Source organism: Mytilus californianus, unplaced genomic scaffold (genome assembly GCF_021869535.1).
Source record: "Mytilus californianus isolate M0D057914Y unplaced genomic scaffold, xbMytCali1.0.p SCAF_13, whole genome shotgun sequence".
In the NCBI taxonomy this organism is placed as follows: Eukaryota; Metazoa; Mollusca; class Bivalvia; order Mytilida; family Mytilidae; genus Mytilus; species Mytilus californianus.
In genome coordinates, this window is record NW_026262615.1 from 13,505,697 (window position 1) to 13,518,220 (window position 12,524).

Below are 12,524 nucleotides of genomic sequence, written 5' to 3' on the forward strand. Positions count from 1 at the left end.
TGTGAATTCTATGTGGATTATATGTGAAGTGGACAATTTTATACCACTATTTCTTCAGAAATGCTTAGTGAATGTGTAGTTGATAATTTTATACCTCTATTTCTTCAGAAATGCCTAATGAATGTGTAATCTTATACATTGTAGCTACTAGCCGCTGTATGACGTTTTATTATCACATGAAGGGTTCTAATATGGGTACTTTAAATATATACACTGAGGGAACAAATACAGCAAAATCTAATATATGGACACAGTCTGGAGCTAAAGGCAATGATTGGATTAAAGGAGAAGTAGATATACCTGCCATTAATGGTCTTAATGTAAGCAGCTTCGTTAATAGATGATGATGATGATGGATGGCTGCTTTAAGTCCAGCGTGAAATTAATATGCATATTCAGTACGAGAATGTGTTAATGTAATATGAATATAAACCCTGTACTTGACAGACACGGTGCTAGTTCTCAAGGTAACAGTCCCCAGGAAGACATGTCACCTTACCCGGACATATTATTCTAAATCCGAGCCGACCAGTCTTTGCTCTTACTCCTTAATGCCATGTGCTTAGCGGAGAAGCAGCAAATACTAATTTTAAAGTCTTTAGTTTGACCCGGTGGGCGTTCGAACCTACGACATCCCGCACTGGAGGCAAATACACTACCACAAAATCACTGAGTCGGTTTCTTTAATAAAGATACGGGCAATACCAAAGGGACAATATAACCCTTTAGTTGGAAAACAAATTGACAATGCAATGCCAAAGAACAAAAAAAAAAATGAGCAAAAAGTCACACACTAGTCTACCAAACACAATATAAAATAGAAAACTAAAAACTGAGCAACAAAAACAAAAAACAAAAACCCCACCAAAATCAAGGATGATTTAAGCTTTGTTTTTTAAAGGTCTTAGAAAAGAATAGAGAAGTTTCTTTATTGCTTTTGTCTATCTTAACATTGTGAAACCATAGTGATTAACACCTTATTAGATTACAACACCTTATTAGGTCACAATTTTCTTGATAATTGTTTGATTGAATATTGTCTTCCTTTGATGAAGTAAAACAGCACTCATAAGTATTGCTTCGACAAAATTGAGAAAACGAAGCATGGCACGCTTTTACCAGCAGGCAGGTCAATGATATTTGGTATGCAGTTGTATTAGCATTGGCACATCTCATTTCCATGGAGATTATGTGGTCCGCCCCCTAAGTCATGTTCTATTGATTTTGTAACCTTTGCGTTGTTTAACATGTATTTGGTCAGTTTAAGAGGACAACTAGTGGTACGTCAATGATATGACATGATATGATATAAGCGGTATGCAGTTGTATTTAGCGGTATGCGGTTGTATTTAAGCGGTATGCGGTTGTATTTAAGTGGTATCCGGTTGTATTAGCATTGGCATATCTCATTTACGTGAAGACTATTCAGTGATAGTGTGTAGATATTGCCATTTTGATTTGAAAAAAAGTTGCATTATACATACTATCAAAGTCACATAAAAGCAAGACATCTCTGTGTATACAGTGTATTACTGTTAGTTGTCACTTTCATCACCCTCGACGACTACAGACTACCAGTTTTTATTGGTGGAGGAAGCTAGAGAACCAGGAGATATCAAATGACTTGTGGCAAAAAATCTTGGTAATGCTTGTCAATTAAGGTGGTACATAACACTACAGGAAGATAACTCTGTAAAAATCAGCTGAACGTTTTAATCACGTTTGATTGTTAAGGAAATACTAAGCTTTTCATTGATCAAAATTAGTGTTTGTCAAACTGATATATATCCCATTAAAGATTTCCAATAAAGTGTGTGGTTCAAGTTTTTTGAAATTTAATATTTTGTCAAAGGGTCAAAGTAAATATTTTGTCAAAATTTTATGAAAATTAAACGAGCCAAATTAATTTTAGTCAAGGTGTTTGGCACCACCTGAAAATCAAAGATAATTACACTTTGCCACAAGCATTTTTTTATACATTCAACTTCAGTATTAATAGAACAGATCAATATAGGTAAAATGATTAGACCATTCTCCCAATATTCATGCATCTATTAGATAGTACTGTAATTTAAGAAATCGATGCATGTATTTATTATTGGAAACCCTTGACAACTGTCAATGTGAAATCTAATTAATGCTATTGCAAATATTTTATGAAGGACCATCACTATTGAAATTAATGATGCAATTTTCAATTATTGCGAATGTGATACTGTCAATGATTTTTTGCATTAAACATCGCAATAATTTCTAATTTTGCAGTAATAACTACATTTATATCGGTAGTCAATTCTGCTCATACATTCAACAAGTATTCACAGTACAATTCTACTAGTGAAAGTATTTCAGTCTTCACGATAAACGATTTTTACAGACTCGACAGCATTTTTACAATTAAGCCTGGGCTGGTAGGCCTGTAGTTGAGCGTGAAGACTGCATGTACAGTGATTAGCATTGCTAGTTTTATCGAGCCTGTGACTTTTGTCGCAGAAAGCTTGACATAGGGATAGTGATCCGGCGGTGGGGGCGGCGTCGTTAGCTTAATTCTTAAAAGCTTCATATTTTAGAAGTAGGAAGACCTGGATGCTTCATAATTTGTATATAGATGTCTTATGTTACGAAGTTTCCATCTGTCACATGTCCATTGTCCTTGACCTCATTTTCATGGTTCAGTGACTACTTGAAAAAAAGTTAAGATTTTTTGTAATGGTTATTTCTCTCTTATTATGAGTAATAGGATAACTATATTTGGTATGTGCGTACCTTGCAAGGCCTTCATGCCCGTCCGACAGTTTCACTTGACCTCGACCTCGTTTCATGGATCAGTGAACAAGGTTAAGTTTTGGTGGTCAAGTCCATATCACAGATACTAAAAGCAATAAGTCTAGCATATTCGGTGTATGGAAGGATTGTAAGGTGTACAAGTCCAACTGGCAGGTGTCATCTAACCTTGACCTCATTTTCATGGTTCAGTGGTTATAGTTAAGTTTTGTGTTTTGGTCTGCTCTTTTTATACTGTATGCAACAGGTCTACTATATTTGGTGTATGGAATGATTATAAGGTGTACATGTCTAGCTGGCAGGTGTCTTTTGACCTAGGCCTCATTTTCATGGTTCATTGGTCAATGTTTAGTTTTCTTGGTTAAGTCTGTATCGTAGAAACTATAAGTAATAGGTCAACTATATTTAGTGTATTGAATGATTGTAAGGTGTACATGTAATTCTAGTTTGGTTTATATGAATTTGACCTGGATCATGTTAAGTTTATGTGATAGTTGTAGTAAAGCTTTATATTTAGGACTATCAACATAATATCACTGATTAGTAAAGAAGGCGAGACATTTCAGCGTGTGCACTCTTGTTCAGCTGATGATCTTGGTTTCCTTTTTGGCACTTATATAAAAAATATAAAAAATGGCTGCCACAGCATGGAGAATAGTGCTGAAAATGCTGTTAAACACTGCTTGAGCAATCAATCAATATTTCATGTACTAACATTATTTATTATAATGAGAGAAAATATGCGAAAAAACAAAGGACCATTATAGTTGCAAGTCTTTTGACAATATATAAATACTTTACTAAATTATTCGATTCTAAAAATACACTGCTAACATACAATAGCTGTACAAGGTTGAAAATTCTTCATAAACTAAGTTATATATACACCTTTTTCCTATTGTGGCATAGGTTTGACATGCAGCTTTTTCTTATTGTGGCATAGGTTTGATATACAGCTTTTTTTTATTGTGGCATAAGTCTGATATACAGCTTTTTCTTATTGTGGCATAGGTTTGATATACAGCTTTTTCTTATTGTGGCATATATTATGTTTGATATGCAGCTTTTTATGCCCCCGCAACTGAAAGTTGGGGGGTATATTATTTTACCCCTGTCCGTCCGTCCAATTATGGGTATATAGCTATTTCAGATAACTTCTCCTACAGTTTGAATGATAGGACGTTTTCACTTTGCTAGCTGTTTGTACATATATTGAAGGTGTGCATGTGGTCAGGGTTTTGATTTTTATTGATAATTGTTTTTTGGGAGATAGTTGAACTTTGTCAATTTTGGAGTAAATACTTGCATAAGAGGTGCATAGCGTTTCCGGATAACTCCTCCTACAGTGAACTATAGACCTGTGTGCTCCCATGAAACAATGAATTTGACTATAGACTATAATGACTGCAGTTTAACTTTAGATATACAGTGTTGCATTGTGACTTGTTTCAGATAACAATTGAAGGTGTTCGTGGACCTGGATGGAAAAGCGACATTGCAATTGATGATTTATCACTTATTCCAGGAACTTGTGGTAAGATTATTACACAAATTCAAAGGGGAGTTAATCAGGGTAACAGGCTATTTTTCTGTCCCCCATGTGACCTGTTGTGAGGAACATAGAAAATAACATGCGTCTGTCCTTATAAGTGCTCCCACATGTACAATACTTACCAGATTTTTATAAAACCTATATCGTAGATATATATCAGTTATGTCTATGGCAAGTCAAAATCAGTGCCGAGCAACTCTTTTTAAAAGAGTTATACCTATTGGAAATGTTTATTATCTAAAAATTGCAATGTAACCACTTTCACATATAAGTTTTGCCAAATTTCATAAAATGTATATCAGCAATGTCTAACACAAGTTTGAAAATAAGTGTAGATCAAATATTTTTGAAAGAGTTAAGCCCCTTGGAAGTAATAATTATATTTAAAATTGCTTAAAGAAGTCATGATTATAGTTAATTATTTTAACAGCCAACCCCGTTACAGCTGGTCCAACAAACTCACCAACTACACCGACTACAACTACACCAATGACAACTGAACCAACTACAATTAAACCAACTACAACTCAACCAACTACAACTAAAGTGACTACAATTCAACCTCAACCGACTACAACTACACAGAATCCACCAACAGGTATGTATATTTATGTTTTATGCTTACATCTAATCTGTACATCTTTACAACTACTTTGTTTGGGGGTGAGGTAGAAGGGGGTCTCATCCTGAATATCAGAGTAAAAAAGGCAAATCCTGAATTCTAGTGCAAATAACGGTCCTTTACTGCATCAGGATATTTTCAAATCCTGTTTTTTTTTGTTCCAGATGATTGCACTGACTATTCCAGAATTCCCCTGAAATTATCTAATGAGCTAAAAAATGTATACTCATTTATCAGGTAGCACTGAAAATAATGATTTCATATTTGGTCAGCAGGTTGATTTATCAGGTAGCACTGAACATAATGATTTCATATTTGGTCAGCAGGTTGATTTATTAGGTAGCACTGAACATAATGATTTCATATTTGGTCAGCAGGTTGATTTATCAGGTAGCACTGAACATAATGATTTCATATTTGGTCAGCAGGTTGATTTATTAGGTAGCACTGAACATAATGATTTCATATTTGGTCAGCAGGTTGATTTATCAGGTAGCACTGAACTTAATGATTTCATATTTGGTCAGCAGGTTGACACTTATTGATTGAAACCATGTTCACTTTTCAAATCTGTCAGCTGCCTGCCTCTGTCTGCCCATACTTTGAATTTTTCAATATGTTGAATGAATTTGAATTTTACCTCTCAAATTTCTTCAGCAATACTTGACAGAATGACTGTAAAATTGATCAGCAGCCCAACAATGATGAGTTGTAATGTGTGTGTGAGCTTAACAGAATGACTGTAAAATTGGTCAGCAGCCCAACAATGATGAGTTGTAATGTGTGTGTGAGATTAACATAATAACTGTAAAATTAGTCAGCAGCCCATCAATGATGTGTTGTATTGAGTGTGTGAGCTTAACATAATGACTGTAAAATTAGTCAGCAGCTTATCAATGATGTGTTGTATTGAGTGTGTGAGCTTAACATAATGACTGTAAAATTGGTCAGCAGGTCATGAGTGATGAGTTGTTATGTGTGTGTGAGCTTAACAGAATGACTGTAAAATTGGTCAGCAGCCTAACAATGATGAGTTGTAATGCGTATGTGAGCTTAACAGATGAGTCTAACACATACTTCCTTTTTTCAGATACTTTTAATGATGTGTTAGAGTATGCTTAGCAGGAAAGCATGTGCACTCTTGTTTTACAATAGCAATAGATAAGTTTTGATATGACGTAATTTCAGTTTGAGTTGCTTCCCTTGGCTGCCAGTGTGGTGGGTAAATGGTTTATTTTTCTTATTTGACTAACCAAATTGATGTTTGTGATACAAACATATCTGATAAGAGATCCTTACTAGATCATAGTGAATGATCAAGCAAAAGAAATTTAAATAGTTCAGAAAATTACCTTTTCTACAGTTAGCGGTCAATATTATTTAACAAATTAGGCTATTTTATGAGGGAATTTCTGCACATACACCTCCAACATGGTAGCAAAAGGGAAGTAACTCTTCCTCAAATTGTGTCAATTGAAACCTATATATACAATGACAATCTTTATGATGTTATATAGACAAAGGGAGATAAATTCATTCAAAATTTGGTTCCTTTGGCACCCTCTGCTTTATCATCATGATCAGTTTTAATACTGTGGAAACATTGTTATTCGTGGGATATCAATTTTCGTGGATTCCGTGTGCAAATGTGAACCACGAAGTTAAATGTTCAACGAAATACAAGTTTTCTATATGCTTGCATGCAGACTTAGGCAAAACTACGAAATCAAATTTCCACGAACATACAATTTTTCCTCAATCCACGAAAATTGGTACCCATGAAAATAAATGAATCCACAGTAGTCGAGGAAATCATTGTTCCTGAAGGGAACCATCACCTTAAGAAAGAAAACTGACAGTCCTTGTCAATTTTGATTCCATATCTTATTTAAAAGCCCTCACTACAAACCAATGAAAGTCTGAAATGGCATATTTGTTGTTCAGTAGTTGTCGTTTGTTGATGTGGTTCACAAGAGTTTTTTCGTTTCTCGTTTTGTATATAGATTAGGCCGTTGGTTTTCCCGTTTGAATGGTTTTACACTAGTAATATTTTGGGGCCCTTTATAGCTTGCTGTTCGGTGTGAGCCAAGGCTCCGTGTTGAAGACCGTACTTTGACCTATAATGGTTTACTTTTATTAATTTTGACTTGGATGGAGAGTTGTCTCATTGGCACTCATACCACATCTTTTTATATCTATATCTGTACTCGACTGTACTGATTTGTACTCGAACAGTCTGAATTGGTCTGAAATTTACGTGATATTACTCGACTGTAGTCTGAACTTATACTCGACCTTTATTCGACCAGTACTTAACCATTTTATACGAGTCTGAACCATACTCGACATAGTTTTAACCATTCTCGACCAAGTCTGAACCATGCTGGACCTAGTCTGAACCATACTCGACCAAGTCTTAACCAACCTAGACCTATGTTTTGTATCTATCTATTGTATTTCATTAATTAAGGAACTGTTATACATATATATATATATTTTAAATTAATATTTAAGATCCATTTTGTTACATATGGTGGTCATTTTATTTGGCAATCGCCAATGACAGTCAGCAGGGTTTAAGAACATCCGTTGTTCGACCTGCTAGTCAAATGTGTTTTGTTAAAATATACTTTGTCACTTTTTTGGTCGTTTTGGAAAATGTTGTTTGTGCTGTATTTAGACCCCTTTACCAAGAAATTTGTTTTGCATGCACACGTATAAAAATTGCGGTTTTTATCCAACGCAATCATAGGTTTGAACGTTGGTTTCAATTTAGACTTGTTTATAATTTTTCGTTTAGGCTTGTATTATATTTTCCCTCGGGTTTATATGATCCGTTCATCCTATTTGGACTCTTTAAAATTCAAGAGTCTATCCTAAATTGAGGTAAATTATATGGCCTTCCAAATATCGTTTCGATCCCTAACATCACTGAAGAGACATTAATTGTCGAAATCCGGATATGGTGTACAACTTTTTGCACCTCATGTTTGTGGTTTACCATCTTTCCCGCAAGTTTATTGTTTTCTGTTTGGTATTAAATTAATATTAAGATCCATTTTGCTAAATCTTGTGATCAATTTATTTGGCAATCGTCAATGGCAGTCAGCAGGGTTTAAGAACATCAGTTGTTCGACCTGTTAGTCAAATGCGTTTTGTTAAAATATACTTTTTCACTCTTTTTGGTCTTTTGGAAATTGTTGTTTGTGCTGTATTTAAACCCCTCTACCACGAAATTGTTTTACATGCACACGTATAAAAATTGCGGTTTTTATCCGACGCAATCATAGGTTTGAACGTTGTTTTCAATTTAGACTTGTTTATATATATATATATATACACACACACAATGTATATCACATTTAAAATTAGAATAAAACAAGGTTATCAAATTTCTCGTTGGATTAAAAAAATATCACGTAATAAATTAAGCTTTCGTTAAATGAATTTTTATATATATGATATCATGTTCACATTGCTTTATATACATCAAAAATACTAGAACTTTCAACCATTATTCAAATATCTTAAATGTTATTCAAGTTTTTATTTATCAAAATATATATGAAATAGAAATAAATGTTGAAATTGACATCTTTGTTTTGTAAAACCAAGAATTTAATATAATAATAATTAAAAAATAAAGCAATCATTGATAACCTTTTAAAAAAGGAAATGCATTCCAAAGTTGCAGTAGAAATTTATTTTTCGTAGATACGTTTTGTCAAAATTAAAGACATGGCATACAAGAAGCACTTTAATTATGTTTAATTACCTTAGAACAGGTGTGTTTACAGGTAAAAAGAAAACCCTATTTTTCTTTAAACTCGTGTATTACGTAACTAGTGAATTGAAAAGGCCTTGTTATTTTAAGTTTTACAGAATGTTGTAATTTTCAATTGATGTTATTTAAAATTTATTACACTCTGACCAGGTGTGATCTTTTTAATCAGTGTGCCCCAAGCAGGATGAATTACCTTATAGTTTACCCCTAATCATTTCTTTAATTTTTTATCCCTTTCTAAAATATATATATTCCAAATTATAAATAGAAAAAGATATATTTTTGATATAAAGTTAAACAATATAAGTGATTTTGGTGGCTGTTGTTACCTCATTATTGTATGTAACCATGAAACCTAAGTAGTTTTTATTTAAGAATTTAGGAAAATCAAGTTTTGTTTAAAAAATAACAACACATGCCAAACAAAAAGAACCTTAATAAGGTTTTATAACCCTTAATATAGGTGTGGTTTTTAGGTAAAAGAAATTCTTTTTATTTAACAAGACTCAGACTTTAAAATTAGATAATATAACTATCTCGATTTGATAAATCAAAGAGAATCAAGTAAGGATGTAAAAATCTGTTTTATATATATATCTTTATTTTATTGTGGCTGTTGTCATGTCATTTAAAAAGTTATTTTAACAATCAAAATTAAAAAAAGTAGAGGTTATTTGGTCAAGTATGGTTCAGACTGGTCAAGTATTGTTCAGACCTTTGGTCGAGTTCGGTTCAGACTAAAACAGTAGGTCGAGAGCTGGTCAAATATAGGTCGATTACAGGTCGATTATGGGTTAAGACTGTTTCAGACTGGTCGAGTAATAGTTGAGACTATTTTCAATAGCAAAGATAAGGGTCAAGTACAAATCAGTACAGTCGAGTATGGTTAAGACTGGGCCGAGTAATATTAAGTAAATGTCAGACCAATTCAGATTGGTCGAGTAAAAATCAGCACAGTCGAGTACAGATATAGGTCATTTCAGACTTGTACTGGTTTGTAGTGCCTGTGACCTCTAATAAGTATTGAAAAGAATATAAGTCATGCTCAGATTAAGGGACACCAGGTGAGCTTTTTATGCACTACAACTATTCCAGAACCTTTAGATAGGTGAAGTATTGTCATTATTGTCAATCATTTGCGTATTATAGAAAATGTTTTATCTTAAACTTTTGAGCCAGTCTTGGACCATATCTTAAACCTTTGACCCCATTTTGAGCCATATCTTAAACATTTGAGCCAGTCTTCTACCATATCTTAAACATTGGAGCCAAATTTATACCATTTCTTAAACCTTTGACCCAATTTTAGGCTATATTTGAACATGAATCCTCTAAGGAGACTTATAGAACATATAATATTATCAAAAAAGGATTCTGAATTACTCGGAGGTTATGTTCTGTAAGGAAATTCAAAACTTATTGTGTATATGAAGTCCAAAAATTAAAAAATGGAAACAAAATCAGTACTCTGAAGTAACTTTTGAATGTAATCATAAAAGATTTTTTGTAATGAAATGCGTTTGTATTTTGAAAATATTCAAAGTTACATAAAGATAAATGTATGTAGTGAGCCATTTTGTTATATTTTCATGTCTCCATGTTTTTCTCTATCTTTGCAGATGACACACAGACATGCACATTTGAGGATGGTGCTCCATGTTTTTTGGTTGAAGCTACTAATGATGATATTGATTGGACTCGTAAAAGTGTAAGTCAAAGTCAATGTCAAAGATTGTATTGGTATAAAATCCAAAATCTGGATTGTCATCAACAGACAAAGAACAAACCTTAATCATTACAATCAATTACATATACATAAAATGGTAGTATATATGTTTAATATATCAATACAAAGCATGAAAAGTAATATATATTCTTTTTTATTCCGTTCTATCTATTTGACTGGGGAGGTAATGGTAACAAGATTGAATGCCTAATGATATCAAATATAAAGAACACATTTTTTTGTAGACTCTTTAAAAAATATTTGCCAAAATATCATCCGAGATTCATTTAAAAAACAAAGGAGTAGAGCAAGGAACCCCAATAAACGGCCCTGGAAAGTTTTTTTTAACCTCAATCATTGAAGTAAATCTAATGAGGATGCATTGCTAAATGTATGATACTTAAAAGTATAAAATGAAAATTTTATATTTACATCATATTTATAAATATTTTAGCCTGAAATAGGAATAGATTTAATTTTCTAGACATTTGTCAATTTTTCGACGTTCTTTCATGATTTTGTATGTGGCGCCACCTCTCGCCCATTGAAATTTTTATTGAAAAGTAAAGAATATGGTATATAAAGAATATTTCAGTAAACATATTCTGGGTGAAGGAATGGCGCCACTGTCTTTTTTTCTTCAGAAAACTGTCATAAATTGTGCAGAATTCAGCTAAAAAACTGTTTTATTTTATTAAATTCTCCTTTATTATGACATCACAATTAAAGAAAGAAGGTGCCAATGTTGAATGCATGAAAAATCTAGAGAAAATCATTTCCTGCCCAATTTTCAATTAATTTTATCTCAAAAAGTAGGACATAGACCTGTCATTTTTTTCTACTTTTTTAGTTTTATTATTTATATACTATCATTTTATAACAGTCTTTGTAAAAGGCTTGCTATTTTGAAACAGAGGAGCGAACATCCTTAATTGAGTTTGAAAATTAAACTTTTCGTAGATGAGAAATTTAGAATTACACTTTACTCACTTGTATCATATTTATCTACAGATCACATCTGCGGGACAATTTTTTATAAAACCAATGGAAAAAATCTTAACACTTACTGTTGAAAAATTCTTATTTCTACACAAAATTCAATATAAATTTTTTGGTCAATTCAGAGCCCCAACCTAGATACAATGTAAAAGTGGCAGTACTTCCACACAATATAATACACTGCACTTGTAACACAACTTGCACACTTCTATTAACCTACAGTCACACCTTTATAAAAAAGTCAACACCTGTAAAAAAAAAGGCAACCTTAGTATTGAAGATCCAAATGCCTAGGTTAGAAAAAAAATGAAAACAACTCATTATACATCATGTCAGTACCGAAGTACTGACTACTGAGTTGATGATACCCTCGGGGACTAATAGTCCACCAGCAGAGGTATCCACCCAGTTCTGTAAAAAATGAAAACAACACGTAATAAACTTAATGCATCCCAAGTGCTTTTCTGGATTTACCTTTGTTAGAAACACCCGAAGCCGAATATTTGAAAGCCAAGGATGTATGAGAACCGAAACAGTCAAAGGGTTACATGACTAAAAGTACCTATAATAGCCAAATCCATATAAGGTCAACTTTGCCTAAGGGAGTTGAAACCTCAGTGTCTTCATAATTTCGTGTCGTTAAAATGTAATCTACAGATAGAAAAATTCTTTAAAGATAATCTTGGTCACTTTATTTATGTAATTGTATTTAGGGCAAGACTCCATCCGGTGGCACTGGACCACAATCGGCAGTTGAAGGCAGTTGGTACAAGTTTGTAGAAGTATCTTCACCAGTGAGCAGCAACGCTGTTGCTAGGCTAGAATCTTCAACGACATTAAATGGTAAATTATACTATTTGTTTTAAGGATGTTCGCTACCCTGTTTTAAAATAACAAGCTTTTCAAGCAGACTGTAACATAAATTGAAATTGTATGAATAAAGGAACTAAAAAAAACAGAAAAAAATAAAGGGTCTGTTTGCTTGTTTTGGAGATATAAGCCTTTGCAAATTTGGCGGGAAATGATTCTCTCTAGATTTTTCATACATTTAACATTG

The 12,524-nt window shown here is 33.1% G+C and overlaps 1 protein-coding gene across 1 annotated transcript in view; it reads left to right on the forward strand.

Moving 5' to 3' along the window:
- The window catches only part of LOC127723870 (MAM and LDL-receptor class A domain-containing protein 1-like), a 90,093-nt gene that overhangs the window by 61,592 nt on the left and 15,977 nt on the right, over positions 1–12,524 (forward strand). Inside the window, exons 22-26 of the mRNA XM_052230588.1 lie at positions 145–320; positions 4,237–4,318; positions 4,767–4,934; positions 10,362–10,450; positions 12,181–12,310. Of these exons, the coding sequence (XP_052086548.1) occupies positions 145–320; positions 4,237–4,318; positions 4,767–4,934; positions 10,362–10,450; positions 12,181–12,310 (645 nt within the window). The remainder of the gene's footprint in view (positions 1–144; positions 321–4,236; positions 4,319–4,766; positions 4,935–10,361; positions 10,451–12,180; positions 12,311–12,524) is intronic.